The sequence below is a fragment of the Canis lupus genome, chromosome 21 (assembly GCF_048164855.1).
Source record: "Canis lupus baileyi chromosome 21, mCanLup2.hap1, whole genome shotgun sequence".
In the NCBI taxonomy this organism is placed as follows: domain Eukaryota; kingdom Metazoa; phylum Chordata; class Mammalia; order Carnivora; family Canidae; genus Canis; species Canis lupus.
Genome location: NC_132858.1, coordinates 20968908 through 20996804, shown reverse-complemented (window position 1 = coordinate 20996804; position 27897 = coordinate 20968908). Strand labels below are relative to the sequence as shown.

Sequence of the window (27897 nt, the reverse complement as noted above, 5' to 3'; positions counted from 1 at the left end):
CTCCTGCTGAACAAACCTTCAGTTTGTTTCCACATATTCATTATTGTCTCTCTTTGATTAAGCTCCACTTGAGAAGAGAACCGATCACTGCCATGGTGCCAGCACCAAACCCAGAGATGTGGTTAAGTCAGAAAAACTCAAGATGTGGTCTAGGTCAATTTGCTGGTTTCCATCAAAGAAAATTAACTCCACAATTGGGTGTGCTTACACCATTGCCACAGACTGACCAGGCAAGACTTTGTGCCTCTTGAGTAAATTCCTGTCTGTTATAACAATGCAGCAAGCATTAGTTCAGTTCTATAGTATTTACTATGCAAGTTACATTGGCTCAAACTTATTCTGACTCAGTTGCAGGACCCATCCTCTCTTCCCTTTCATTTGAGTCTTCCTCGAAGTTTCTGAAGTGTGGCAGCCGCCAAGCCTCATCCAGCCTCTGCTCTTCCTTTTGCTGTTGTCCGCTGTCCCAAAACCAACAGAAGGAACAATCCAGAGGCCTTTCTCCACAGTTCCCCTGGGAGATCACCAGCGTCCACACACTGGCTGGTTACCCGGGTCCTTACACATGGAGTCTTCCCAAAGTAAAGGAAAAGTTTGGCCCAAAGATGAATGTAAGTCTCCACCCCTAGAGGCCAAAACTGTTCACAAAGGTTCAAAAACTAAACAAGCAGCAATAACAACAAAAAACTTTAAGTTTTAGAAATCAGCCAAGACATATAAAATACGCATCACCTTATTTAATTTACACAAAAGTCCAGGACTGTGTTATTATCTCTGTTTTAGAGATGAGAAAACACTGAGGCTCTGGGGACATTGACTCCCCAACATGGCGCCAGGGCCACGATTAAACCCAGATCTAACCATGTTTGCTCTTAACCAGTGCAGGCTGCCGTCGGTGGGAATGGCTGACATTGCATACGATTAATTTCAATGATCTCTGTTGTCCAGAATCATCCTGTAAAGGCAAAATCATCCAATAGGCTTGACTGAAGATAAAGTATTTATAGCAAGACACACACTGCATTCCTACGTGTTAGTTTTATCATCTTAATCTCTTAACTTCAGACATGCTCACATGTAAGGTATGTTCCCCCAAGTCTCTATTTCTCCTTGTAACATATAACCTACTAACACCACCTGGGCAGGGGCCTCCTTGTGCAGACTCCCCAGAGCTGATATCCCTTTCAGCTGCCTGTGTGATGCTCTTTGAGGACTTGGCATGGCCCTAAGGTCATGCTGCCAAGCTTGTGCTTATTCTTAGTTTCAGGAGGGTGGGATAGACTTGTTGCCAGAATCCTGCTCTGGCATTCCAGGTAACTGACCACAAGCTAAAGCCAGTTCTGCTATTTATAGTGAGTGACAAAAATAGCCTCATCCCTTTAAAAGGTGCGCCAGTGCCATATGCCCGCTGGCCTCCTACCATCTGAAAGATGCTTCTCTCCAGACCTCAGATGGCAGCAGGGCTTCTGATACAGACCCAGAAGCACCATGGTGCACACATCTGCTCCAGGGGCACCCAGAGCATGGGGAGACACAAGTGTGGGGCTTTGGCACAGGAGTCAAGCTAGAACCTAGTTATGGACTCAAGGAATGAGGCAGGAGCTTAGGAAGAGGGGAATGAGGTGACGCTGACTCCAGTTGTCGGAGTTGGGTAGAGTCAGGGTAGGAACATGAGCATCACTTACCTCTTCCTGAGCCATGACCCATCCACAGACCCACTGGTCCCAGCCTTGGGCTGGGACTCAGTCTGGGTGTGAAAGGTTAACGGACCCAGCTGAAAGGGCTGGAGTGAGAGTAGAGTGTAGGCAGACCATGTTCCTCCCTAGCTGCACGTAGGTGAGCAGCTTACTTTGTCTCTCTGAGCTGTTTCCTTACCCAAAGCGGTTGGCCTAGAGAAGCCACTGCTGTGCCAGGTGTGTGCCTCAGAATCCCCTGGAAGCTTGTCAAAATCAGGATGCCCAGACCCTTGCAGACTGATTTGGGAGGTCCAGGGGGATACTGGGAATCTGGTTGTTTCCTAGGTTCCCTAGGAGATTGTGATCCACACCAGTGTTGGAGAGCCCTGTACTAGATGAACACAAGGGGTCTTCCCAAACATCCCTGTGTTCTAAAGTTTACCCAGTTGGCGATAAGAAAGCACAGATGGTAGGCATCTGCCTCACACAGTGATTGGGTGGCATCGGAATCAGACACTTTATCAGTCACTTGCTGCACCCCAAGAAATAGCCAACTGGGAGCTTACCCAAAGCCAGTTTTTCATGTGAGTTCACACCCTTCTCCATTGTCTCCTGGGCAACCCCTCCCGCTCATGGCTTAATTACCATCTCTCCCAGAGGTCACAAATTGGGGGCCACAAAGACAAACCTAGGCTAGCCACACACAAGTTTTATTTAGTCTGCCCAGTATTTTTTAAAGTCTATTTTGTGTAGGGTCAGACTGGGTATTTACTTTCTGGCTCACCACGAGCCCACCACACCCGAATGTGGCACACCCATCCAGCTTCAATCCTTTACATTACCTGCCTAGACCCCAATTTTAGATTTAATGCAGTGTCTTCACTCCTGTGTCCAGCACCGACCTCTCTCTGAGCATTGGGCCCATATACCCACAGGTCTCTTGGGGACAGAATCCAGTTGTGTATTTAATGGAAGACCTGGCACATTGGTCAGGGCAGGGTAAACATTAGTGATATTATTATCCTTACTGTGCACCTCCTCTTGTCTTGTGGGCACCTCAGTTTATCCTAGTGTTCAAAACAGAGCCCAGGACTTTCCTCACCTTCACCCCCGGTCTCTTCACGTTCCCTCTTTCCACAAATGAAATCACCAGAAAGCAGGCCCTTCATCTAGGGCCCTTTTGGGCCCTTTTGTCTCCTTCAGTCTGACTTGACATCAGACCTTGTGCAAAATCTCTTTTGGTTCCATTCCATTTTCTCCGATTCACTGTCACTATCCTAGCCCATGCCACTACTGCCTTTGCCAGGACTGTGGTAGTTGCTGGATTATTCTCCTGGGGACATTATTGTTTCTAACCCATTGCTCAGTTCAAAGCCACAATGCTCATTAAACAAACTTGATCTTGCCTCAGCCTTGCATACAGCCCATTTACTGGCTTTCTGTTGGCCCAGGATAGATTCCCAACAAGATCCTCCCCGGTCTGGCTCCTGCCTTCTCCCCAGCCTCCTCTGGCAGTCTGTGTTCCAGCCATCTGGGACTTGTGTTATCCCTGGGATGTGCCCTACTATCTCTGGCCGCTGGGCCCTTACATATGCTGTTCCTCCTCCTGGAGGACTCTTCCCCTTACTATTCATTTAAATAGTTGTGACATTTTATTTATGTTCCACTTAGCTCTTACTTCCTCAGAAAGTCTTCCCTGATACCCAAGATTGAGTCAGGCCTCCTGCTACAAGCTTGCAGAGCCCCTGTGCCTTCCCTGGCATAGCATTCATCACACGGCAACATGATGGCATGCTCTCTAGACCAAGAAAGGCTACACGAGGGCAGGAATAGTCACTCTCTAGGTTGTTCCCTGCTCTCTCTTCTATGTCTAGCACATGTATGGAACAAAGTAGTGCACGAAGTGTGCTAAAGAAAGGGAGAGAAAACAAAGAAGGGAAGCATGGAAGAGGAACCAGAAAGGAAGGCAACTAGCCACTCCTTCTTTCCAAAGGGAGGACAAGAGTGCACACATCGCACCCCCAACCTCAATCTCCTAAAATAGAGAACTTATGAGAGCAGGAATTCTCTTACTCAGTGCTGTGCCCTCAGTATCTCACAAAGAGTAAGTGTGCTGTGGAGGTCATTCTAAGAACGTCTTGACCTAGATTATAACCCATAACATAACCAGTCAGAGAACTACTATTTTTTTGTAACACACCTTGAGCAATGACTTAACTCTTCAGAGTATGTACATATATATACATATATATGTACATATATATATATATATACATATAAAGTCTGATAAAAATTCAAATCTTAAAAAAAAAGAAAGAAAGAAAAGAAACAATAGATAAATTTCACACCAAGTACCCTGTTATTACTACCAGGGAAATCAGATTGGATTATGAACTTGCCAGTAGGAGGTCTGTTGTCCAAACACAGTAACACTGACTTGCAACACTTAAGGAAAATAATTCTTAAAGGCATAGAAACACTTAACATGCAGTTCATCTGCTGGACTCAAATGGAGATTTGGGCTACACCATCTAGTAAGCCAGAATGGAGGAGAAAGTGTGAACTTTGGCCCTTGAGAGCCGGAAGTTTGGGCCTAAGCCACTACTTACTGCGCACTTGCCTTTGGGAGATTGATTCAACCTCTCCTCTTGACTTTTTTCCCTGTAAAATGGAGAAAATGAGACCTGCCTTGCAGGGTTGTTTGGAAGATTAAATATAAAATGTAAAGCACCTGGCACAGCCCTGGTGACCAGGTGCCCATAGATGAGACTGTTGCAAGCACCTCTGCATTTCAGTTATTTAAGGGTATGATGGTTTGGCTCAGAGATACAAGGAGCTCATGAAATACTCCTCTCCCTGTGGAAAGAGGCATTATTTCTTTACTGTCAGTGTCCTAAAAGAATGAGAAAACCAGTGGCAGAGAAACAGGAAAGCAATAGCAACAAAGAAGCATGGGAATGAAAATCCAAGAATTGGATTCTCACTGGATCTTGGAGTCAAGGCTTTTCTTTCCTTGTTTCCCTTCTCCCTCTCCCGTATTCCTGGGGAAGCCTCCTCAGTGAGGGTAACCAGGGGCGGGATCCTAATGGACAGAAGGAGTTTTGCTTTTCTAGGCTACTCATCACTCCAGTGCTTTTTTATTTTTTTATTTTTAAATTTATTTTTTAAAATTTATTCATGAAAGAGAGGCACACAGAGAGAGGCAGAGACATAGACAAGGGGAGAAGCAGGTTCCCTGTGGGGAGCCCGATGCAGGACTCAATCACAGGACCCCAGGACCACGACCTGAGCTCAAGGCAGATTCTCAACCACTGAGCCACCCAGGCATCCTACTCCGGTGGTTTTTTTTAAAAATAAAATTCATATTCAGGCATTTTTAAAAATAACTTTTTTTTTCTTATTTCAAAGGCAAATCGTGTTCATTCTGGAAAATTCATACAAGCAAAAAGAAGAAAAAAGTTAGCCAAAAACTCCACTGCTAGATGACTACTGAAAACGTTTTTTGGAGTCTATCCTTTCAAATTTCAAAATGTTTTCTAGGCAATAAGTACATCAACCAATATGTCTCATATGACACATGAGATCAGATGGTACATACCATTTTGTAACCTGATTTTTCTCACTGAACAGCTTTCCTTTTTTTTGTTTTTAAGATTTTATTTATTTATTCATGAGAGACACACAGAGAGAGGCAGAGACACAGGCAGAGGGAGAAGCAGGCTCCATGCAGGGAGCCTGACGTGGGACTCGATCCCGGGTCTCCAGGATCACACCCTGGGCCTAAGGCAGGTGCTCAACCGCTGAGCCACCCAGGTGTCCCTCTGAACAGTTTTCCATGTCAGCAAAGGAACATTATCTAATGTCACCATGGGCGACTTCGGCAGGTGCCTGGGGTGGCTGGCCGCAGGTATTTGCCGTCCCCTCCCTGGGTGCAGACTGGTGGCTTTTCTGTGAAGAGTGATTCACTGAACGACTTGGTAGTCAAACCTTTCCGCAGCCCCTGATTGTTCCCTTACAATGAATTCCCACATTCATAGTTTATTTTCTCAAGAAAAGAAAACAGTAAGACAGTGCATTGAAAATGTTTAGGTCGTAAGTGGGCCTTACAGGTAGCGGTGGTGGGGAGACTGTCATTCAGCATTATGCTTTTATTTCTGATCCTGTTCAACTTCCAAATTTATCTCAAGGCAACCTCATTTCTAGTCAACTGACTTAAAAAATAAATAAGACACAGTCACTGTCCTTTAAAGAAATGATAATCTAATAGCACAGATAAGAGACACGGTAAACATCTGTATAAGTGAGTTTTCTCTCTCAATTTGATGCCAAAGTTCCTCAGCTATTCGCAATAAGAAGAAAGGTAAGATGGAATTGATAATACTAATAATAGCCCATGTTTGATGAGCGCTTATATATCTAGGAACTGTTCGTGTAGGACGATGCTCACTGTGTTAAGTGACATGCGTCACTGATTTCTACTGCTAGCCCCTGGGGTAGGTGTTATGGTTATGAACATTCTGTTGTATAAATTGTGATACAAGGTAGTGAAATAATTTGCCCAGGTAACTCAGCTAGTGAATGGTGGCCCTCTGAGGCTAGAGCCCTTTACTCCGAAACATATTCTTGGGCTGGGATAGAGGGTCACAGGAGCCTGGAATAAGCATTGTCATTCAACCTTCCAGATACTGCGGCCTGAAACCCAGCTTGCTGACATCTCCCATGGTAGGGTTCATGGTGACCAATCAGTGTACCTTCCACAAACCCATCGGCTTTCCTCAGGTCCCAGTGGCTGCTTTGGCTGTGGAGAAAATGGGTCACTCCAGCGTGCATTACCGCCTGGCTCTGTTCCCACCTAAGGCCACCAAGGAGCTGCCTTCTGTCAATCACTGGGACCTCAGTGATGGCTTTTTCTTTGGCCACCCCAAGCTGGACCATTTGGAATCTTTAGCCTGTGCCACTGGGTCTTCAGTCCATGTCTTTGTAAATCCAGCCACCAGCAAACCAATGGGCCTTCCAGAAGACTTCAGGAAGGGCCTTCTGAGGCTAATGAGTGCAGCTTCTGTGTGAATCATCCGTGGAAGTTTGCTCATCAGAAAATAAAATTCTGTTTATCTTCTAAAACGTTTTCTTTAGATTTCCTTGGCATACCTTTTAACCCTCAAAATGACTGTCAGTTCCTTAAAAGTTTTTGTAAACAGAGTCATCTGGCTCCACTGATCAAGCGTCTGTTTGTGTCCGGCCAGGGGCAGAGTGCTTTACACAGAGTCTCCGCCAGACACCCGGTAGGGCAGGTAGTACTCTTATGGCCTTTTTCAGAAGAGGAAAAGGAGGTTTGCAGAGTCGAAACAATTGGCCCAGAGTCCTCCAGCTGGGGAGTCCATCTGATTCTCAGTCTCCCGGGTGTGCTCTCTTGTGTGCACCTTTATGGCTAATATCCTAGCACCACGGCCACACACGTCCCTGGGTTGGGATCACCACCCATCTGATAAGACTGGTTAAATCTGCTCGGCTTCTTACTGGTAATAACGATGTAACCTCTATTTTTTTTTTTTTAAAGATGAGAACATAAAAAAGAAAAAAAACCCAACAATACCTTTCTTTCATGTATTTAAAACAAGCAACCCTCTGACAGTTTTCTGATCCACAACTTCGCTTACTCACTCCAGCCATGGGCAGAAACCTAAAAGTAAGCACAAATAAGTAGTGTCTGCAGCTGAACCGTGTAAGGACCCTGCTTCGCATACTAATAAAAATGGTTACCTTTTGCTGAGCACTGGCTTTGTCAAGTACTTTCTGGGCATTTCCTTGATCAATCCCCATTCCTCTTCTCGGAGGTAGGGATTACTGTGGCCATTTTTCAGATGAGATCGCGGAGGTTTTAAAGTGAATTTGCTAGAGTAGGAGAAGGAGTTCTAGTCTAACCTTTGCCTGAATCCGGGAAAGGGAGAACCACAAGCTGACTCTCTCTGAGCCTCAGTTTCCACCTCTGAAAACAAGACCCCACATGACCTTTTTCAGTTGGGGCTCTGGATGGTTTTTGTTTTGTTTTGTTTTTGAAATTGCAGAGAGCTCTTTTGATCTGCTTTTGAATTAAGTTCTGAATCCCTGCTGCATATGCACAGGGCTTTGTGAATGTTGTCACCACAATAAAACAACAACAACAACAACAACAACAAAAAACAGTGCTGAGTGTGATTCCTTTGACATTTAATGCAGTCTGTTTCTTCCAGTAGTAGATCCATCTTGCATAGAACATTTTGCACAAGAAGGGAAGACTATGAACCAGCAGCCAGTATCCATAGGCATGGCCTGCCTGAGGGGTCCCACTTGACCTGCTCAGAAAGGGCCTTAAGAAAAACTCCTGAGGTCAAACTCTCCCTCTTTGCAGATGACATGATACTGTATGTAGAAAACCCAAAAGACTCCACCCCAAGATTGCTAGAACTCATACAGCAATTCGGCAGTGTGGCAGGATACAAAATCAACGCCCAGAAATCAGTGGCATTTCTATATACTAACAATGAGACTGAAGAAAGGGAAATGAAGGAGTCAATCCCATTTACAATTGCACCCAAAAGCATAAGATACCTAGGAATAAACCTAACCAAAGAGCTAAAGGATCTATACCCTAAAAAGTACAGAACACTTCTGAAAGAAATTGAGGAAGACACAAAGAGATGGAAAAATATTCTATGCTCATGGATTGGCAGAATTAATATTGTGAAAATGTCAATGTTACCCAGGGCAATTTATACACTTAATGCAATCCCTATCAAAATACCATGGACTTTCTTCAGAGAGTTGGAACAAATCATCTTAAGATTTTTGTGGAATCAGAAAAGATCCCGAATAGCCAGGAGAATATTAAAAAAGAAAACCAGAGCCGGGGGCATCACAATTTCAGATTTCAGGTTGTACTACAAAGCTATGGTCATCAAGACAGTGTGGTACTGGCACAAAAAAAGACACATAGATCAATGGAACAGGATAGAGAACCCAGAAATGGGCCCTCAACTCTATGATCAACTAATATTCGACAAAGCAGGAAAGACTATCCACTGGAAAAAAAAGACAGTCTCTTCAGTAAATGGTGCTGGGAAAATTGGACATCCACATGCAGAAGAATGAAACTAGACCATTCTCTTCCACCAGACACAAAGATAAACTCAAAATGGATGAAAGATCTATATGTGAGACAAGAATCCATCCAAATCCTAGAGGAAAACACAAGCAACACCCCTTTTTGAACTTGGCCACAGCAACTTCTTGCAAGATACATCTATGACGGGAAGGGAAACAAAAGCAAAAATGAATTATTGGGACTTCATCAAGATAAAAAGCTTCTGCACAGCAAAAGAAACAGTCAACAAAACTAAAAGACAAACTACAGAATGGGAGAAGATATTTGCTAATGATGTATCAGACAAAGGGCTAGTTTCCAAGATCTATAAAGAACTTATTAAACTCAACACCAAAGAAACAAACAATCCAATCATGAAATGGGCAAAAGACATGAACAGAAATCTCACAGAGGAAGACATAGACATGGCCAACACGCACATGAGAAAATGCTCTGCATCACTTGCCATCAGGGAAATACAAATCCAAACCACAATGAGATACCACCTCACACCAGTGAGAATGGGGAAAATTAATAAGGCAGGAAACCACAAATGTTGGAGAGGATGCGGAGAAAAGGGAACCCTCTTACACTGTTGGTGGGAATGGGAACTGGTGCAGCCACTCTGGAAAACTGTGTGGAGGTTCCTCAAAGAGTTAACAATAGATCTGCCCTATGACCCAGCATTGCACTGCTGGGGATTTGCCCCAAAGATGCAGATGCAATGAAACGCTGGGACGCCTGCAACCCAATGTTTATAGCAGCAATGTCCACAATAGCCAAACTGTGGAAGGAGCCTCAGTGTCCATCGAAAGATGAATGGATAAAGAAGATGTGGTCTATGTATACAATGGAATATTCCTCAGCCATTAGAAACGATGAATACCCACCATTTGCTTCGACGTGGATGGAACTGGAGGGTATTATGCTGAGTGAAATAAGTCAATCGGAGAAGGACAAACATTATATGGTCTCATTCATTTGGGGAATATAAAAAATAGTGAAAGGGAATAAAGGGGAAAGGAGAGAAAATGAGTGGGAAATATCAGAGAGGGAGACAGAACATGAGAGACTCCTAACTCTGGGAAACGAACAAGGGGTGGTGGAAAGGGAGGTGGGCGGGGGGTGGGGGTGACTGGGTGATGGACACTGAGGGGGGCACTTGATAGGATGAGCACTGGGTGATATGCTATATATTGGCAAATTGAACTCCAATAAAAAATAATTAAAAAAAGAAAAAAATCTTTTCTGTGTGTGTCACTTTTCAGTCCTTGTGGTTCTTGCATGTGCATTGTGTTATGTGTATTTGTGACTACTCTGAGGGCTGAGTATTATTATTATTATTATTGTCCACGTTACAATAGGGCTTCAGGAGGAAGGTGACCTATTGAGTTGTTTGTTTACCTACAAAACTTCTGTGTAGCAGAGGGAGAACTCAATCCAGCCACACCTTTGGACCCATCTTTCCATGCCACCAACTCTGCATCTCATCCCAATGGTCCTGAATTTTCAAATTTCACCATGCAAGACCACCAGTGTTTAAAATGGCAGCAATATTAACAGTGGATTCTCCAAGAGGCTCTTTAATTGGGGGCAACATAGTGGGGTAATTATGAGGGTGGGGGTCCCCCATCAGATGAACCTGATTTGTATCCTGGCCCTGCCATTTCTAATTAGGAGGATGCTATTTGACGTTGGGCATTGTTGGGGGTGCAAACACATTTGCTTGCCTATGTTTGATGCTCACACCCCCCAACCACAGCTGTCATGGACGGGACTCTGTTGCTTTAGACCCCTGAGATGGTGGAGTTGTTTGCTCCCACAGCACAGCTTCTTCCTCTTCCCAATGGGTCCCAGCCTCAGAGGTTGTTGTGAGGGTTCCAGGAGAAATGTGTGCAAGAACTTGGGAATAGTGGCTGGTTTGTGCCTGTTAGTGTAAAAGAAAAGAAATGCCATGTGCTCCAGCTACCCAAGCACCTCCAAGATAGGAAAGTAACCAAGCCTTACATTCATTTTCTTTCCTGTGCTTCAGTGGGAGTTGCACACTGTTTGTTTGTTTTTTTCTTCCTTTCTGTCTTTTAAGATTTTATTTACTTACTTGAGAGAGAGAGAGCACACAAGCAGGGAGAGCTGCAGTGAGAGAGGGAGCCCAATGAGGGGCTCAATCCCAGGACCCTGGGACCATGACCTGAGCCGAAGGCAGACACAACTGAATTTGCCACCCAAGTGCGCCCAATTTCTACTTTAAAAGTGATAGAGGTACGGAAGACACACAGGATGGTGGGATGTGTTACATCTACAATACGTTTAGCTAGCCTCGGACTCGGAACTGACCAGAATTGACAGTACAGATGGATTCTGTGCAAAGAGCGCCAAGTTCACATAAATCGCAAGCATTTTAAGTACTGATGACACAGTCTTTCCACTTAAAAATCCAAGTTTTTAATACTTTATCATGAGCCAAAACAGTGAATGTTACAGCACTCATTGGTTTTTAGGGGGGAAATTCTAGCACTATAAACTCGTTTTAAGACCCTAGAGAGCCAGATTTTAGTTGCATGTTCTTGGGAGGAAGCCAGATTTTTATAAAGGTGGCAAAATCAGTCTAGAAAGACTTTTAAAAACATCCAGTCAGCCATCCACCACTTAACTCCACAAGATGTTTTCGTTGGGCTGCTAACAAGTAGCCATGTCGCTGTTGTTTGCTGGGCACTTCTGAGCAGATAGGATTCATGCCTTTGCTAACAAGAAACAACTACAATAATCCAAGCAGGTGAAGAAAACCTTCAGGTGTTGCTGATTTTCTAACTACATTTTTTTTTTTTTTGTTACACTCGAATTCATTCAAAAACCTATAGTAAGAGACAAGAGGTACGAGATGTGTGTTCGTGTTTTGCTTGGACAGATTTTGGCTCCTAGCAATTAATGCTCTGAGTTACATTAAGCATATAAATAATGCTTTGTGACATTACAGTATTTCCCATTACAGATCAATTTTGTAGCATTTGTCCATAATCTGACTTGAAATGTTACCTAGAAACAAAATATGTTTTCCTTGAAACAGTCAGACCCTATTAGAAATCTAAGGCTTTACAAATCACCATGTTAACAGTTATGTCCTCTAGCTAAGGTTTTCTTTCTTTAAATAGTGTTAAATTCAGCCCCAGAAGCACTAGTCTCTGTGAGGGTTCTCTTCTTATGTGCACTGACTTGAAAGGAAAAATTTAGTGCTCAAAATATATTTAACATCTTACTATGCATAACTTAATAAATCAACCAGCATTCCCTTTTAGGGTGAAAATAATGTTAGCACCTTTTACAAGTGTTATGCTTCTAATTAGGTTACAAGATATTATTTTCTCATTTTTTAAAAGACAGGTTTTCATTGCTTAAAAAAAAAAAAATAAAAATAAAAAGGGTGTCCGCCTAATTCTGGGTAAGAAGAGTTATTCTCACTCCCTGACCATATAATCATATGTCACGGGTGAGCCAAGAAAAAAAGGGAACATGGATCAGATCTGAAGGTTGGAGCGTAAAACCACCCAAAAAAACCCAGTGGAGATTTGGGGCCAGGAGCACCTGGATTTGAGTGCCAGCCCTGCCATTTAATCACTGTGGAGTCAAGCAAATTACTTAACTTCTCATTCAGAGAATGTGAGCTATTTTTTAATTATTTATACAGTTTTTTTTTTCCCCCTGAAGAAATTCTCTTTGATGAAAGCCAACAACCTCTCATTCATTCAGCACGTAATTATGGAGTACTTATTATAGACTAGACTTTACTGCTCTAGGTCCTGGGCAACCAGGCCACTGCTCTCACACTGCAGCATGGGGAAGATGGACAGCATACAAACAAGAACATGTCAAGTGTTGCAGTTGGTTGAAGGTGGCCCCCTGCAAAAGATATGTCTACCTCTAACCCCTGGAACCTGTGAATGTGACCTTACTTGGAAAAATAGTCTTTGTAAGGATCTTGAGACAAGGTCATCCTGGATTATCAAAGTGGACCCTAAATCCAATGACAAGTGTCTTTGGAAGTCACACAGAGGAAGAAAAGGCCATAAAATGGAGGCATAGGGTGGAGTGATGCGCCATAGCCAAGGAACACCTGGGGCCACCAGAATCTGGAAGCAGCAAGGATGGATTCTCCCTGAGAGCCCCAGAGGGAGCGCGGCTCTGCCAACCCCTTCATTTCAGACCTTGGCCTGAAGAACTGTGAAAGACTAAGTTTCTGTTGTAAGCCCCCCTCTTTGAGGTAATTTGTACATCAACCCTAGGAAGCAGTGGCTTCAATGGCAATATGTATCAAGAAGAAAATGAAATGGGGAAATGAGACAAAAATCTAAACAGGGACTCAAATGGGACCACTGTAAATGATGCAGTGTGGAAGGCCCCCTGGTGGAGGCACCCTGAGTCCCTCCATGCGGGAGATGGGTGTTCTGAATCTGAGGGCAGCAGTTGCAAAAGGCCCAAGCTGGGAATAAACTCGGCATGTTGGAGGACCAGAAAGTCAATGGGGCTGGCTATGGGAGGTGGAGAGGAGGGTGGCAGGGAGATGCTGATGCAGAAAGGGACCAGACCCTGTCGGACCTTGGAGGCCTTTGAAACCCGTCCCAAAGAGTTACAGAGACTTGGAGATGCCCTTACTAGCAGAGAAAGAAGGAAGTTATGTTATTTGTTAAATAAGTAAATGTGAGCATGTTCTAATCGTTCTAGTAATTGGATTAAAAGCCCAGAGCCTTCAGCATCTTACACATGGAATCCCATCCCACTGTTAATTCTGTATGAACAAGAATGTCACAAATAGCACATGTGAGGTCAAACACCACAGGACACAGGAGAAAATCCTCAGTGGGATCCTTTTATTTTGTTCGCTATTTATAAAGTAAAATTTCAACCTGTAAAAGTTGTTTCTACCAGTTCGGTCAACGGCTTGGAACATTCCTAATTCCCGGGTGTGGTGGTCCCCAGGGCAGGTCCAGGGGACCAGATGGAGGGGTTCCAAAACTCCACAATACCAGCTTCTCCAGGATCCCACTGCTTCATTCTTACTGGCGATCAGCGAGGAAATGGATTGTATTTCTATTCACTTTTTCAAAGATCAGACCTACCTCATTTGCATGACAAGAACATTTTCTCAAGTATAATAGTGTTGATCATTTTCCTATAGCTCTGTGAATGCCTGACATTCATTTCTTCCCTACCTCTAAAATTCCTTTCTTTTTCACATTATCTTTCTTGATTGCTTCTTATTGTAAAAATAAAGAACACAAAGATGCGGGTTTGTTGTGCACATGAGCAGGTCCGCACAGAAAAATGCACAGAGGATTTATATACCATTTACAGTGACAGCTCAGAGTACAAAGTCAAGAAGGAAGAATCTGGAATATGAGACGTGCTCTGAAATAAGCCTGCATAGGAGGATACCACTGTAGCTTCGTCAGACTTTCCGCTCACTGACTATTCAACAGTGGCAAATGTAAAAAATGTGCAGTTAAAATACATAGCAGTCGCTCCACACGGTGCCCCCCAGCCCACCCAACTTCTAAATATGAGGCTTTTTCACATTCTCTCCCCCTTTCATTTATGTTTACTGAAAAAAGCTAAAAAATCATGTTTTAGCAAGTGTCCCCATAGAGCATAGTGATTTACCAAGATTTTAATGTGTTTGGAGAGAAGTCTTACTGAAACAATAGCGATGACTATTTTCCAGTAAATATTGGGTGGAAAACAATTTAACCCCAATCCGAGGTTATAAACTTGCTTTTTGGGGAGGCCACAAGTGCTGTAAATGAGACAACTGCAGCAACCATCCAAAACAATAAAAGAAAGCCTATGACAGTCTGCTGTATGTACTATGGGGAGGATGCATCAAAGTTCATCATGATTTTTTGTGAGGTCTTCCCCATAATTGGTAGCTTGGCTTCCAACAAACATGTTCCAGTTCTCCAATATCTCCTCTTTAGTTAGCTTTTCATCCTGTAAGAGGGAGGAAAGACCTCTGTCACAGAAGTTCTGGGAACTCTGAGCAGTTGTTCAGCATGAAGCTCTCATAATTTCATGGATTTTCAACATTTAAAATTAGTACATGGCATAATTAAGAAGCTGTTAGGCACGTCCTTCACCCACGGTCACTGCCCACCAAAAACCAAACTGGAACAGCCTCCTGGCTTAAGAGCTACGGTAAAATATAGCAGGCAAGTCCTCAAGGAATTCAGAAGCTAGAATCCAGTTATGTCTACAAGCAGTGTTGGCATTCCCCAAAACACGCCCCAAAGAATTCCACTTCCCTTTTATGGCTTGACTCTAAAACTCTCCTGTCTCCCAAGAACTGGGGGCAGTGATCAAATTGGGAAGAAGCAGGACTTCTTTCTAAATCTTGTTTATTTATTTGGATATTTATTAATAGATACTGAAGTGCTGGGCATCAGAGCCAGCAGTACGAGCTTGCTTGGATGTAATGGGATGGGCATGCTTGTGTCTGACGCATTACAAATGTCTGATAATATCTGCTGACTGTATGAATGAACAAACCTATCTTATGGCAACTCAGGGTATACCTCTTAAATCCAAGCCTGGGCCACAGCAAACAAAGTTACCGTTTCTGTAATCCTGGGAGATGGGAGTGAATTAAGTGTGTGGCCCTTAGCGGACTGTTCGGGAATGTCTGGGCCTAATGAGTTTACATGGGTTATCATGGTATTGGCTTAAGTTTACAAGTCTCATGTAGGGCAAGAGTGAGAGCAGTTGATCAGGACGTGGCTGCATGGGCCTGGGCCAATGCTATCACCAAAGAAGCAAACAGAACCAATCTTATGTAAACTGTGTCCCTTCAAGGAACGATTCTAGAAGATCGTGAAATACCTTATTTTTGTCTGACTCATACACCAGGTGCCTGGCCTCGGCCTGAGCGTGGTCATAGTCTTGAGGGAGGATCCAGTGGCGAATCTCATCTTTGTCCAACTTCCCATCCTTGTTCAGATCCCGGAACTCATTAAACTGCTCCCGTTCTGACAAAACCCAGTCTGGCTCAGGGCCGTTCTCCTCGTGGGAAAACATATCCGCTAGAAGGGAAGGTTGTCTTTAGTTATGAAGATAAGTGGGAAGGTAAGTCAGTAAGTCAAGGAAAGCCTGACCTCTTGAGTTTTGGGAAAGATGGTGACCAATCAAGAGCCCCAACCCAAATGTCTGGTGGGCGCTTTCTTGAGAACGACGCAGTGATTGATCCACTACGAAGGCTGCTTCGTGGAATAGAAAGAAGGGAGCTTATGAGCCAGAAGATGTATCCTGGCTCGACTTAGTTCAGTGACTGGGATTATGTTCCTTAATTCAGTAAGTCTTAAGTTGTCTTATCTATTATGTGGAGGTAATAATTTACAAAGCACAGAGTTATTATGAAGATTAAGTAGGATACTTTCTGTGAAAAAACTCTACAACCCAAACTGGCACTGTATAGGTGAAAAACCTTTTCCTGTAGGATGTGCTTAATGTTGGTCCTTATTATGTTATATATGTTTTTATATATAAAATATTATATTAGTATTATTTATTATATATAAAATACTTTATAATTTTTTCATTTAACTTTCATAATAATCTTATGAAGTAGATACTGTTGGTTTTCCCATTTTATAGATGAAAACACTGAGGCTTACCCTTAACCTTAACAAAGACCCACAGCCAGTATGAGCTTGAGACTACATAGGGGCAGGGCCACTCTGCTTCCACCCCGGTCTTAACCACTTATTCCTATTGTTGTTTGTATTATTTCCAAAGGGCTTTCTTTCCCATAGATCGTTTTATTTCATCCTTACAACAATTCCGTAAGATGAATCATTATCCTTCTTTTACAAAATGACAGAGAAAAAAGAAAAAAAGAAGGCAAAGTTTATGCGTTGTTTGCTAAGTGACTAGATCTCCTTGGAAAAGACAGATACCCACCCTGTGGGCAGTTTTCTCTTTAATGGAAACACAGCTTGGAAATGCCAGGGGGTGGAGAGAGCAGGTCATGAACGAAGGAAAAAGAGAGGCAAGACCCTTGGTTCAGCCACAAGGCAGACCCACACCTGACACCTGCAGACTGTTTTTAAGAGAAGGTTGTCTGTATTTATTAGCTAACTTGGGCTTCATCTACTCCCGCAAGCATGCAGGCTATGTATTCCCATTTTCCCGATGAGGAAACTGAGGCTTATCACGATCATGTGACTCTCACAGGGTCACACAGCTAGAAAGTGGAGAGGCCAGGACTCCTGAGTCCAGTGCTCCTCCCAGCGCCCCACATCACCACCGGTGTTCCACTCACTCCCACCAGAAAAGAAGGCTCCTCTGTGCCTGAAGTCACTTGCTGGACCAGTCCACACATCGGGCCTCTCGGACTGCAAGCTGCTCAGAGTTGCATTTTCAAGCACAAGGCCCCCCACCATGCACCGCCCCCCCAACATAAAGGAGGGAATGAAGTTTCTTTAAGGCAAAGCCACTCAGAGCTTTGCCCCTGATTCTGCGCTGTTTCAATGCGGAGTTCAGGAGGGCCAGGAAGAGCACACACTTTTAATCAAAAGTGCTACATTGCTCGTTTCAATCCGTCAGCCTTTTCTGTCTAATTCCATCACCACCGTCAAGGTGAGGCGTCCGCGGCTCTGAACCGTCCGTCGCACGCACACCAGGCAAGAGGAAGGCTCTGCTGCTTGCCCTGACGCGGGGCCTGTCAGCATCTGTTACTCTGCAGAGGTAGGGCCGCCAAGATCACTTTAATTACTCTGGTGAGAGCTACCTGTCTGTTAACCACGGACCGGCGGACGACGGCGTGCGGGCCTTCGGATCAAATATCATTTCTCATGATTAGAAGAAACTTTGCTCCTCATTACCAAAGGCGCTTGTTCTTGGGCCTGGGGTGGCAAAGTCAGACACAGCCACAGACCACAGACCGATGGCGGCGCGGGCTCCAGTTTCACACTGACCGGGGATTAACTGATGATTAACTGCTCTACGGAGTACGCGTACAAAAATCCTACGCATCGTCCCACCCCTCAAAAGACTTGCCAGCTTATACTTTACTGACACTTGGGAGCAGAAGAGCTGCTGTGAGAAGGCACCTGCCACTTGGAGCCACGTGCCAGAGCCCCAAATTGCCTCCCCCAGTCCTTTATGCAGCTCCAAAGGGCTCTAACCAGCAAGGCGGCGTCTGACTCAGCTGCCGTTAAGTCCACGGGTGGGTGCCTGGTACCTGAAAACTTCCTGCCTAAGTGGAGCCCATCAGAACAAAATGCCAGGTTCGGTAGTCCCAGTGAAAGGCACCAAATGGGACAGCTCCGGTGGCTCAGCGGTTTGGCACCGCCTTTAGCCCAGGGCATGATCCTGGAGACCCGGGATCGAGTCCCACGTCAGGCTCCCTGCATGGAGCCTGCTTCTCCCTCTGCCTGTGCCTCTGCCTCTCTCTCTGTCTTTCATGAATGAATAAATAAAATCTTTAAGAAAAAGAGAAAGAAAAAAAAAAAAAAGAAAGGCACCAAATGGCCAACCGGGGGCAGCCGTGCACTCTGTAAAAGGAGTCAGCCCTCTAAGGAGGCTACCCTACCCCTCTGCAGATGCCTGGGCATCTCCACAGCTGGAATCATCACAGCTCCATCTGCTCCGTACTTCTGGGCCCCACAGTGTGACTTCAGGGGCTCTCGTCTGGCACAGTCTGCTCTGACCTCACTGGGAATCTGTGGGATCTCCATGTCCATTTTGCAAGGGTAAAACTAGACAGTGTGGTGGGGGGCACCTCGCAGAGCCATGGGGCCCGCTCGCACCCACCGTGTGAGGTCTCCAGAGTGCCTCCCTGATACTGTACCACTAGGGCTGGTGTGACAAGTCCCTTCCCAGTGGGAGGGCACAGGAGTGACAATATCAGACTTGCAGCTGTTGCTAACAGAGACCTCTGGGGAAAGTAGCTTGATGTGGGGGTGCAGGAATGTTGCCCAGTTGGGCCAGCAGAGCAAGACTCCAGGCCATACTCACCAATATACTCATCTTGATCCACGAACCCATCCCCATTCTTGTCGATGTCCTCCAGAGTTTCCTGGGAAGCAAAAGGGAACAGAGAAGGCAAGATGGCTACACGCCCCAAGTAAATCTGAGAAGTCTACCGGTTGTCCTTTGTCTGGCTTTATGGCTGAAAATCCCTGGCCACTTTTGGCTGGTCTCCTTACCTCCCTGGGCATTGGTTTCTTATCTGTAAAAAAACAGGCAGTGGCTTCTGTTCCTCTTCCCCCATCCCACCATTTTAAGAGCAGAACACTCTCTTCAAATGAAAATATAAGTAAAAGCCCAGAAGGGCTCTGATTTTTATCAGGAAGCCCTGCCAGGCCAACCATCTCCACCATCCAGCCAAACCATCCCCTGCGGTACCAGTGGACGAGATACTCACAAAAAATAGATGCCGGGGCTCAGTGGACGACGGACAATAAGTTGGTGTCACAAAAATATGAAACAGTGGGCAATTAAAAAGTAAAAGCATATCTGACTTTTGAACGTGTATGTTCTGCATTTAGTATATTTGACTTAATTGGGATTACGGCTAGGGTGAGTAAGTAAATGAATTTACGATCCACTGTCACAGCAACTCAGAGGCATCCTGGATGGAAGACAACAGCCAACCCCGGGAGCAGAGAGCCAATCCAGAGGCACAGGATGCACTTGTGGACAATTCAGTTCCTCTGGCAAATCACCTATCCTAAATGGATGGTGGGTGGTAAAAAGATCCCTAGAGCCACTGCCCAGTCCTCGGTGTCATGGTGATCACGAGAGTGAAGCATGAGGCAAGAGCGGGCCCCATCCACCAACTGGGCAACGGAAATAGTCCAGGGTTGATTATGAACAAACACTTAAGCCACTTGTTTCCCAGCATCGAAGCAGTTAGAACTGGCCTGGGACATCTGCCCGGGAAATAGATGATGGGAATTATTTTACTGTTCTGGAAAATGAAGACATTTGGGACCCAACCTGATGCCATGGAAAGCACTATGGAAACCATTCCTCAAAGCCTTGGGTCAAAATCAGACCCATGCCCCATGCGGCCTCCCAAGCCCTACTCCTATGAGGAACATCCTTCTCCCACTCTCAAGTTCCCCAATGGTTTAACAATCAACCAGTCCATTTCAGAGTCTTTTTCTTGTTCCCTCAGGGCTGAAAAATGGGACAGAGTCCAGCTAGTTGATCCCTAAATCCATCTGCTCTTGCCCGGCCCACATCTGAACAGTAGCTCCCTGCCTCGTCCTCTTTAGAAGGAGTCCATGGAAGGTGAAAGGGAGGGAGGATCCATTTCTTGGCCAGAACAATCATGGCAGACTGTTGCCCTCTTTTCTTTCCCTCTCTTGTCCTTGGTCTCCCAGCTGGTTGTCGCCAGGATGACCCGGAAGCCACAAGATGGTCGAGTACACGGTGTAAATAGCCCGGGTACCTGACAGGACTTGGAGAAGTGCCCAGAAGGCCCACCTGACTTGGGGGACCACCTGCACTGGTCTTGGGAGAAGCTTTGTTTTCCACGGCTGGGCTCAGGGCTGTTACAGTGGGCAGCCTGTCCCGACTAAGCCAGCGGGTAGGCGGGTATTTCCCACCTAGTCCACTTCAGGGTTCTTCTCTTAATTCCTGTCAAGCTGAAGAATGCTCTCTCTTTGGAAGAAGGGACAAGATTTTAGTACAGATTTGGCTCTGGCTCAGGCTCTATTTGTCTTACCAAAACCACAATTTCCTTCATGTGCTCAAACTCCTCAGGGTGCAGGAAGGCGGTGAACTCCTCCCGAGTGGCGGTCTGGTCACCATCCAGGTCTGCAGCCTTGAACCTTCTCTCGTCGCGGGGCAGCATCTTTTTAAAGGTGTGATGATCCAAAGAGTCTTGAAACTCAGCAGGGTTTCCTGCAGGATGTGCGCGGAAGTGTTTAAACTGGGCTGCTAAGGAGAGCGTCTCCTCCCAGATCACTCATCCTTCGTGCCCAAATGGTACACACAGGACAAAAGGTCCCGAGCCACTGAGTTCTTTGAAACATTTTCTTTCAGGATGGCTTTAGGGTCTGTTCCTTCACCTCCACCCCCGTCGCCGCCCCACAATCCAGGCCCTAACAGCTTATGGGGGCATTACAGCAAGTGGTTAAGAGTGTGGGCTTTGGGCCTACTGCCATGCTTTTTCTTTGCAGAACTCTGCTTTCGTCATATCATTCTTTGCTCTAGAACATGCACAGGCTCCCCAGTAACCATGACATTCTGTCTGCAGGTTTCTGTCTAGCTTCCACGATCTCCCTGAACCTAGCCGTGAGTGTGTGCTCCTCTGGCTCTCCTCAGACCTGTCTCCTAGCTCTCGTTACCCTGTACCCAGTGGGGCTGCACCCTGTGCTTTGTCCACATCCCTCTATCGTTCCCCATGAACAAGCATGTCTTATATCCAAACCCTGCCCACTGCTGAATGCACTGCTGCCCCTTTGTTCCTCCAGCTGGCCCACCTTCCCCTCTTGTCTCTATCTCTTCAAATATATATCCATTTTTCAAGGCCCAACTCCCAGACCACCCTCCGCCAGGAAGCCTTCCTTGACTGCTCCAGCCCACTTGGTCTTTGCTTTCTGAAACTGGGCAACATTTTGAAACTGTACCACAGACACGCTTCACCTCTGCTCTGTTCTCTTTGCCTCTGAGGTTGTCCGCTCAGATTGGACAGCAACCTCAGTCACTTCTGTGGGGTTTTTTTAATAGAGGGAGGTGGGGGAGGGGCAGAGGGAGAGAGAGGGAGAGAGAGGTAGAGAATCCTAAGTAGGCTCCACACTCAGTGCAGAGCCCATCATGGGGCTCAATCTCAAGACCCCGAGCCCAAATTGAGAATCCGATGCTTAGCCAACTGAGCCACCTAGGCTAAGTCACTTTTTATTGGACCCCAGACCCCTCCCACTGCTCACCACCTACAGACTCAGACTAAGCAGCTCTGTACATTCTTAGCAAGCAGAGGAGGATGTTACACAAGTGGGCGGTAGATGTGTCAAGAGAGAAGAGAGGCTCCCTCAAGGAGCTTGTTGTGCGGGCCACAGCTGTGCAGCACCTCTTACCTAGGTAGTAACCATACGTGGCTTGCTTGTATTCCTCCCAGGAAATTTTATCATCTTTGTCCCGATCATAATCCTTCCAGACTTTAGCGACATTATCGTAGATGTATCTTTTCTGCACTCGTTTGATCCAGGTTTTCAGCTCCTCAGTGGTTACAAAGCTGTCCCCATCACTGTCGATTCGATCAACGATCTTCCTGTAGTTTAGAAAAAAAAAACAAAAAACAAAAAAACCCACAAGGCTATTATCAAGGTTTGTGTGATCCTGATCCAGAAAAAGATCAAACACCGCAGAATCTAAAATGCATAAACAACTGAAATAAAATCAATGATCCGATGGTGCTGCAAAGGATCTTGAAGTTTCTCTTTTCTGAAGACAATGTGCCTCCCCCTGACCCCGTGCCAATGGCAGACACTGCCAGAGAGGGCCATGCCCTCTGTCCTGATAAACCCAGAGGTGCCTCAGAAGCCTTCTCAACACAATGCTTTGCAGGAGGACACCACCCACTGATCAGAGTTGATGTGTAAGATGAAACCTAGCAGTCTCCTCCGGGTGCAGTCCGACACCCTTGTTTTAGAGTGATGGCACAGAGGCGGAGGGAAATGGGATGACTTTTCTGAGATCACACAGCTAGCATGTGCTATGATCAGGGTAAGAAATTACATCTCTGGGCTTTAGGGCCAATGCAAAAAAAAAAAAAAAGAAGAAGAAGAAGAGGAAGAAGAAATAAAGGAAAATTCTATGTAAGCCAAAAGATAAGTGAATGCGTCTCTTCTTTTTTTAAATCTCACCACTTTGGACTCAAAGACTTGAAACTTAAAGCAGAAAGAGACCAGATCTTATTGACCAAAGCCTAAGATGTCAGCGATGAAGGAGCCTTCACACCACAGAAATTATTCAAGAAACTGGATCAGCTGAGCAGCTGCAGGAGCCGACGCCCCTGACCTCAGGGTGAAGATGCCCAGGTCCAAGAGTGGTGTCTCCTGTTCCACAGCTGGCCCAGGGTCCAGCGACTGCCCATTGGACTCGCCTGGGGCACCCTAAACCCTAATGCAGAGCAAACTTCAGGTTGAGAACTCACCAGTGTCCATCTCTAGGTCCAAGGGTCCCAAGCTAGGGATGCTCTCCCTGTGGATCAAGGATACCCAGAAGCTATTTCTTAGGTTTAAAAAAGTATTCCTTTCCCCTATAATCCCTTTCACTATTTCTTATATTCCCTGTAGGAGAGAAAATGAGTGGGAAAAATCAGAGAGGGTGACAAAGCATGAGAGACTCCTAACTCTGGGAAACGAACAGGGGGTAGTGGAAGGGGAGGTGGGCGGGGGGGATGGGGTGACTGGGTGACGGGCACTGGGGGGGGGCATTGATGGGATGAGCACTGGGTGTTATACTACATATTGGCAAATCGAACTCCAATAAAAAATATACTAAAGAAAGAAAGAAGTAAGTATTCCTTTAGTGGTCCATTTACCTGCGATGGGGCCACCCAGGTTAATTAGGGATCTGTTTCTTTGCTTTGGGCTGGAAACCTGTCAATTCAGTGGTAAAACTTTCTTACTGTCAACAGAAGTCCTAATTGACAGTTACTCTTTGATGAACTACAAATGAGGAGAAAAACCGCAAGAGACTCTTAACTCTAGGAAATAAATTGAGGGTTGCTGGACGGGAGGGGGGTGAGGAGATGGGGTAACTGGGTGATGGCATTAAGGAGGGCACGTGATGTGATGAGCACTGGGAGTTATTTGGAACTGACAAGTTAGACAACACCACATCTGAAACCAATGAATATGTTGTCTAATTGAATTTAATTGAATTTAAATTAAAAAAAAAAAAACCAGAGATGGGGGATGAATGCATGAGGACATGTGAAGTCCCCATCGCCCTCCTGAATCTGGGTAGCCCGAGCTCCTCTTTCTCAGCAAAGCCTGAGCACTCCTAACAGCTTTAATGCGTCCCCTCACTTGCCATTTTAACAGGTCTCAAGACTAACAAGCTGAGCCTCGAGGCTCCCCTCCAGGGAAGCACAGCCTCTCGGGGTCTCAATTTCCCTGACTCTAAATTGGAACACCTGCTTTACATGGGATGTTGCGGCGAATAAAGGAGAGAATGTGTGCCTGGCCTTACGAAGGACAGGACCCTAGATCACAGACAGACCGAGAGCTCAGCAAACACCCAGCGAGTAACAGAGTGTGCAGAGCCTCCAGGCAGAGCCCCGGGCAAACCTGGACATCTGTGGCCAGCCTCCTGCAAGGCGGCCCAGCTCTGCTCCAGACAATGACGGACACATGGGAATAAAAGTCGCCGGGTGTCCAGAGAAACCAGAAATGAGGGTGTGTATGTGAAAGCCCTCAGGGTGTAGTTTCTGTTTTCTCTTAGACCTTGCAGCATGTCTGTGAATGCGTGCGGCCTGCGGGCCTCCACCTTGCGGGGCCCCTGGCCTACGTGTCTCCAGGGGCCTCAGAACGGTCACGTTCTCAGAACCCAGGGTCAGGTGGTGATGGCCTGGATCCAGCCACACTCCTCCCTCAGCAGCCCAAGCTGGGAGGGGGTGTCTGGTGCATGGGGAGCTGTGGACAGAGGCGGCTTTTCATGCTCTATCCCGTCCCCAATGGCACCCATCGTTTCCAAGCCTCCACCTATGGCCTGGCTTCACCTTACAGGTGTGTGGTGCGTCCGCTACCCACTACCCAACCCGTGATTCAGGCCAGAGATCAGATGACCCCCTGGGTTCCTCCCTTGTCTTCCCCACCCCCATATCGAGTCAAGAGCCAAGTACCCACGTTCTACCTACCACATGTGTCTAGATTCACCCTCTCCGGCCCTCCTTGCCACTCCCCTGCCCCTGATCGCCCCATCCATGCCTCAGTTATGTTCTCTGTTCTGCCGTCTGACATTCCTGACAAGTTTGGGGGATGATGACATTTGATCGTGTACGGGATAACATCTAATCTCCACCTCAGAGGTCCTTTCTGCTCTGCCCTTAGCTTCCCTCCACTCCCACCTCCTACTTCTGTGCTGTCCCTTTACTGTCCCAACACTCCCCATCCCCCAGAACAGGTTTCAGTACCTTTATGAGCAGATTGTTTTCTCTGCAGGAATGCCTGCCCTTGCCTGTACACCTGGCAACCTCTGAGCCATCCCACAAGCTCTCATCAGGTGACAACCCCGAGCCCTGAAGCCGCTCTCTCCAACCTGAAGCTCTGGGGCTTCCTCCTCCCGAGCCTGTGCACTGGGGTTTGTATATGCGGCCATCCCAGCATTCGTGCAGTGTCTGCTTGGGCGATTCTAAGTACTTTGAGGCCTAGAGCATACGGCTTGTGTCTGCCAGCCGGCCAACCTGGTGCCTGACACACAACAGCCATTCAGAGGTCTGCTGCATGACTGAATGAATGAAGCTGAGGTGTTCATGCAAGCATCAGATGGAGACCAACCACCAGCCCCATTTCTCACCACTAGGCTCGCCTATCAGGATAAACGCATCAAAGCCGGAAGCTGTTAGGACCGCAAACTGCAGAGTTCCTTACTCCAAATCCCCAGACCTCTCGGCCTCCTCCCTGATGACAACGTGGCACATGGCTGCCTCTCAGGGTCCCAGAATAAATCAGTTACCAAGTGCTTCAAAGCAATACAATAGGCCGAACTCCTCAATGGCCCCCATTGTTAAATCCTGAACCAGCGGAGAAAAGTACTTTTCTGCAAAATAAAGGGTGATTGTTTGGAGATGACTTTGAAGTTGAAAGATCTTTTTATCAGCAGGCAGATGGTGCACCTACACAATAGGTATAATTTAGCCTCCTATTTTAACCAACCACGTTGGCCTTTGGTAGCCCTCCTCAGCACAGGGATGGCTGTGTTCTTTTTCATGCAGCAGGACAAGAAGATCCTCCACCCCCAGGAAGCAGGTTCCGGGAGGAAGGCCTGGTGCCCATTAGGCAAGGCTACTGGGATCCCCCCCCTTCTCCCCCTCCTTCCCCAGCCCAGCGCAGCCCAGCCCAGCGCAGCCTCCACCTGGGATCAAGTTTTGGCTGCTGGTTCCTCTGTGGAAGGGTCCCAGATATCTCTGCCCAAGCCCAAGTGAATCCCCAGGGGACCTGGAGAGGGTGCAGAGATGTACCGAAGTTTTGTGTTCCAGGCTTGGCTCCCGATTCAGCTGGCTTCACCAGCGAAGCTCTGCAATCTGCCACCACACCCTCCAGCTTGTTGCCCTCCCTGCCAAAGCACCGGGTGCCTCCGCTCACATGTGCTGGAAGCACAAACTCGGGGACCAGTTTCCATTCCCGCTTCTCACTCCCTGTCCCCTAATCCCCCTCTGTCTCCTCAACAAGCTTTTTATATCCCTCCTCCTGCCCTCCCTACTATCAGGCCGAAGGCCAGGGCACCTCTGGCCCCCCTCCCCACCCCCCACCCCCACCCCCACCCCCACCCAGGAACTCCCACCGGGCATCAGCCTCTCCTGCATCCGCAACCCCCCCCCCCACCAGTCTTTTACCCATTTACGTTCATCCTGGGGACCTTCTCGGCAGGGTCACAAGCCCTCCACTCGGGGAATGTGGAAACTGGGAGGGTGGGCGAGAATCCTGTCACTGTCCCCAAAGGCCACGTGCGGCAAGTCTTCGGCTGCACACCGCTGCCCCCGAGGGGCCTGGGGGTGCCCTCGCCGCCCTGGCTCCCGCGGCCGCGGCCACGTCCCCGCCGTCCCCGCCGCGGCCCCCGCCCTCCGGCCGCGCGCCCGATTTCGCTTTCGCTTTGCGGCGCGCGCCCCGCCGTCCCCGCGGGCACCTGCGCGGCCCGGCTCACCCCAGCCTCTCCTTGCTCTCCTCCGAGGTGAGCTGGTCGAAGGTCTTGGAGTCCTCCTTGCCCAGGAAGGCCTCGTGGTCGTACTGGAAGCTCTGGTTGTCCTCGGGCGGCCGCTCGCCCAGCTCCGAGTCGGGCCGCACCACGCGCTCCTTGCGCACCGTGGGCTTGGCCCGCAGCGTCCGCGGCGCCAGCGCCAGCGCCAGCAGCAGCCCCAGGGCGAGCCCCAGGGCGCGGTCGCGGCCGCCGCGCGCCATCGGCGGGGCGGGAGGGCGGCCGGCGGGGGGCGCCGAGCGGGCGGCGGGGACGGCGGCTCGGCAGCGGGGCTCGGGCGCGGCGGCGGCGGCGGTGGCGGCGGGGACGGGGCCGGGGCGGGGCGGGGCGGGAGCGGACGGGGGGCGCGCCCCGGGCCGCGGGCAGGGAGGCTCGGGCGGCCGGGCTCGCGCGCCCATTGGCCGCCGGGCTGCGGGGGGCGGGGGGGGGGGCCCGAGCCACGTCGGCGGCCCGGGGGGTGGGCGCGGGGCTCGGGTTTCGCCTCGGCCCCTCCCCGCGGTCTGGTCGCGAGGGGCGGGCCCCGGCGCGCGGGGCTGGGGGCCGGAGGGCTCCTGGGAGACGCGCAAGTTCTTTGTCAAGCAACAGATGTTCTGGATCAAATGCGCCCTCTCTTCCTCCAGTGCCGCAGAACTGAGGGAGGGAGCGAGGCGCTGGCCCTCCCCAACTTCCAACGGGGCGCCCGAATCCCGGCCCGCGACCCCGCCCCAAGATGCGCCCCTAACTGGACACACCCCCCCCTCCCCCCGCACATTTGGAGTCTGGTCCCAAACACGAGAGTCTGGAAAGAAACCAGGGTGGCCGAAGTCCCCTGGAACCACGGAGGGTCGCAAACTCAAAGGTCCGGGAGGGCCCAGCGAGGAGCTCCCGTGCGCCGAGGCCGCGGCCCGCGAGCCTGAGCAGCCCTGGGCGTTCCCAGGGCCCGGAGTGCGGGCCCCGGGCTGCTGGATGGTCCCATTTCCCAAAGGAAATCGGGATTGCAGCTGGCTGATGCTTTCCCTTCTAGACGATGGGAGCACTTTTTTTGCAGAGCACTACATGCTTTAAACAAATCCTGTCTGTACATTGAAGGCAAGAGTGGTGCTGCCGACACAGAGAAGCTCTGTAGAACTTTCTGCAGTCTTGGAAACCGTCCGTGTCTGGGCTGGCCGGCAGTGGTTATCGAGCGCCTGATAGGTTGCTAATGTAACT

General features: G+C 47.8%; 2 protein-coding genes across 3 annotated transcripts in view; one reads left to right on the top strand and one right to left on the bottom strand.

Annotated features, from left to right (window-relative positions):
• Positions 1 to 6795, top strand: part of LOC140612843 (uncharacterized) — a 172265-nt gene extending 165470 nt beyond the window's left edge. For both annotated transcript variants that reach the window (XM_072791011.1, XM_072791010.1), the window contains one exon: positions 6356 to 6795. In XM_072791011.1, coding sequence (XP_072647112.1) covers positions 6356 to 6740 — 385 coding nt within the window. In that variant the 3' untranslated portion in view covers positions 6741 to 6795. The remainder of the gene's footprint in view (positions 1 to 6355) is intronic.
• Positions 6796 to 13638: 6843 nt separating this feature from the next.
• Positions 13639 to 26927, bottom strand: RCN1 (reticulocalbin 1). The gene is made up of 6 exons (XM_072791009.1): positions 26659 to 26927; positions 21864 to 22057; positions 20510 to 20688; positions 18793 to 18853; positions 15658 to 15857; positions 13639 to 14772 (listed from the first exon to the last, which is right to left on the bottom strand). Exons 1-6 carry the CDS (start codon positions 26910 to 26912, stop codon positions 14665 to 14667), a joined length of 996 nt encoding a protein of 331 aa, XP_072647110.1. The 5' UTR covers positions 26913 to 26927; the 3' UTR covers positions 13639 to 14664.
• Positions 26928 to 27897: the final 970 nt, after the last annotated feature.

What these genes read in the sequence shown, in the direction of transcription:
- RCN1 (XM_072791009.1), bottom strand. Translation starts at nt 26,912, where the DNA reads ATGGCGCGCGGCGGCCGCGACCGCGCCCTGGGGCTCGCCCTGGGGCTG. An exon ending in GAGAGCAAGGAGAGGCTGGG is followed by an intron (nt 22,058 to 26,658) that starts GTGAGCCGGGCC and finishes TCTAAACTACAG; the next exon opens with GAAGATCGTTGATCGAATCG. An exon ending in CACGTATGGTTACTACCTAG is followed by an intron (nt 20,689 to 21,863) that starts GTAAGAGGTGCT and finishes CACATCCTGCAG; the next exon opens with GAAACCCTGCTGAGTTTCAA.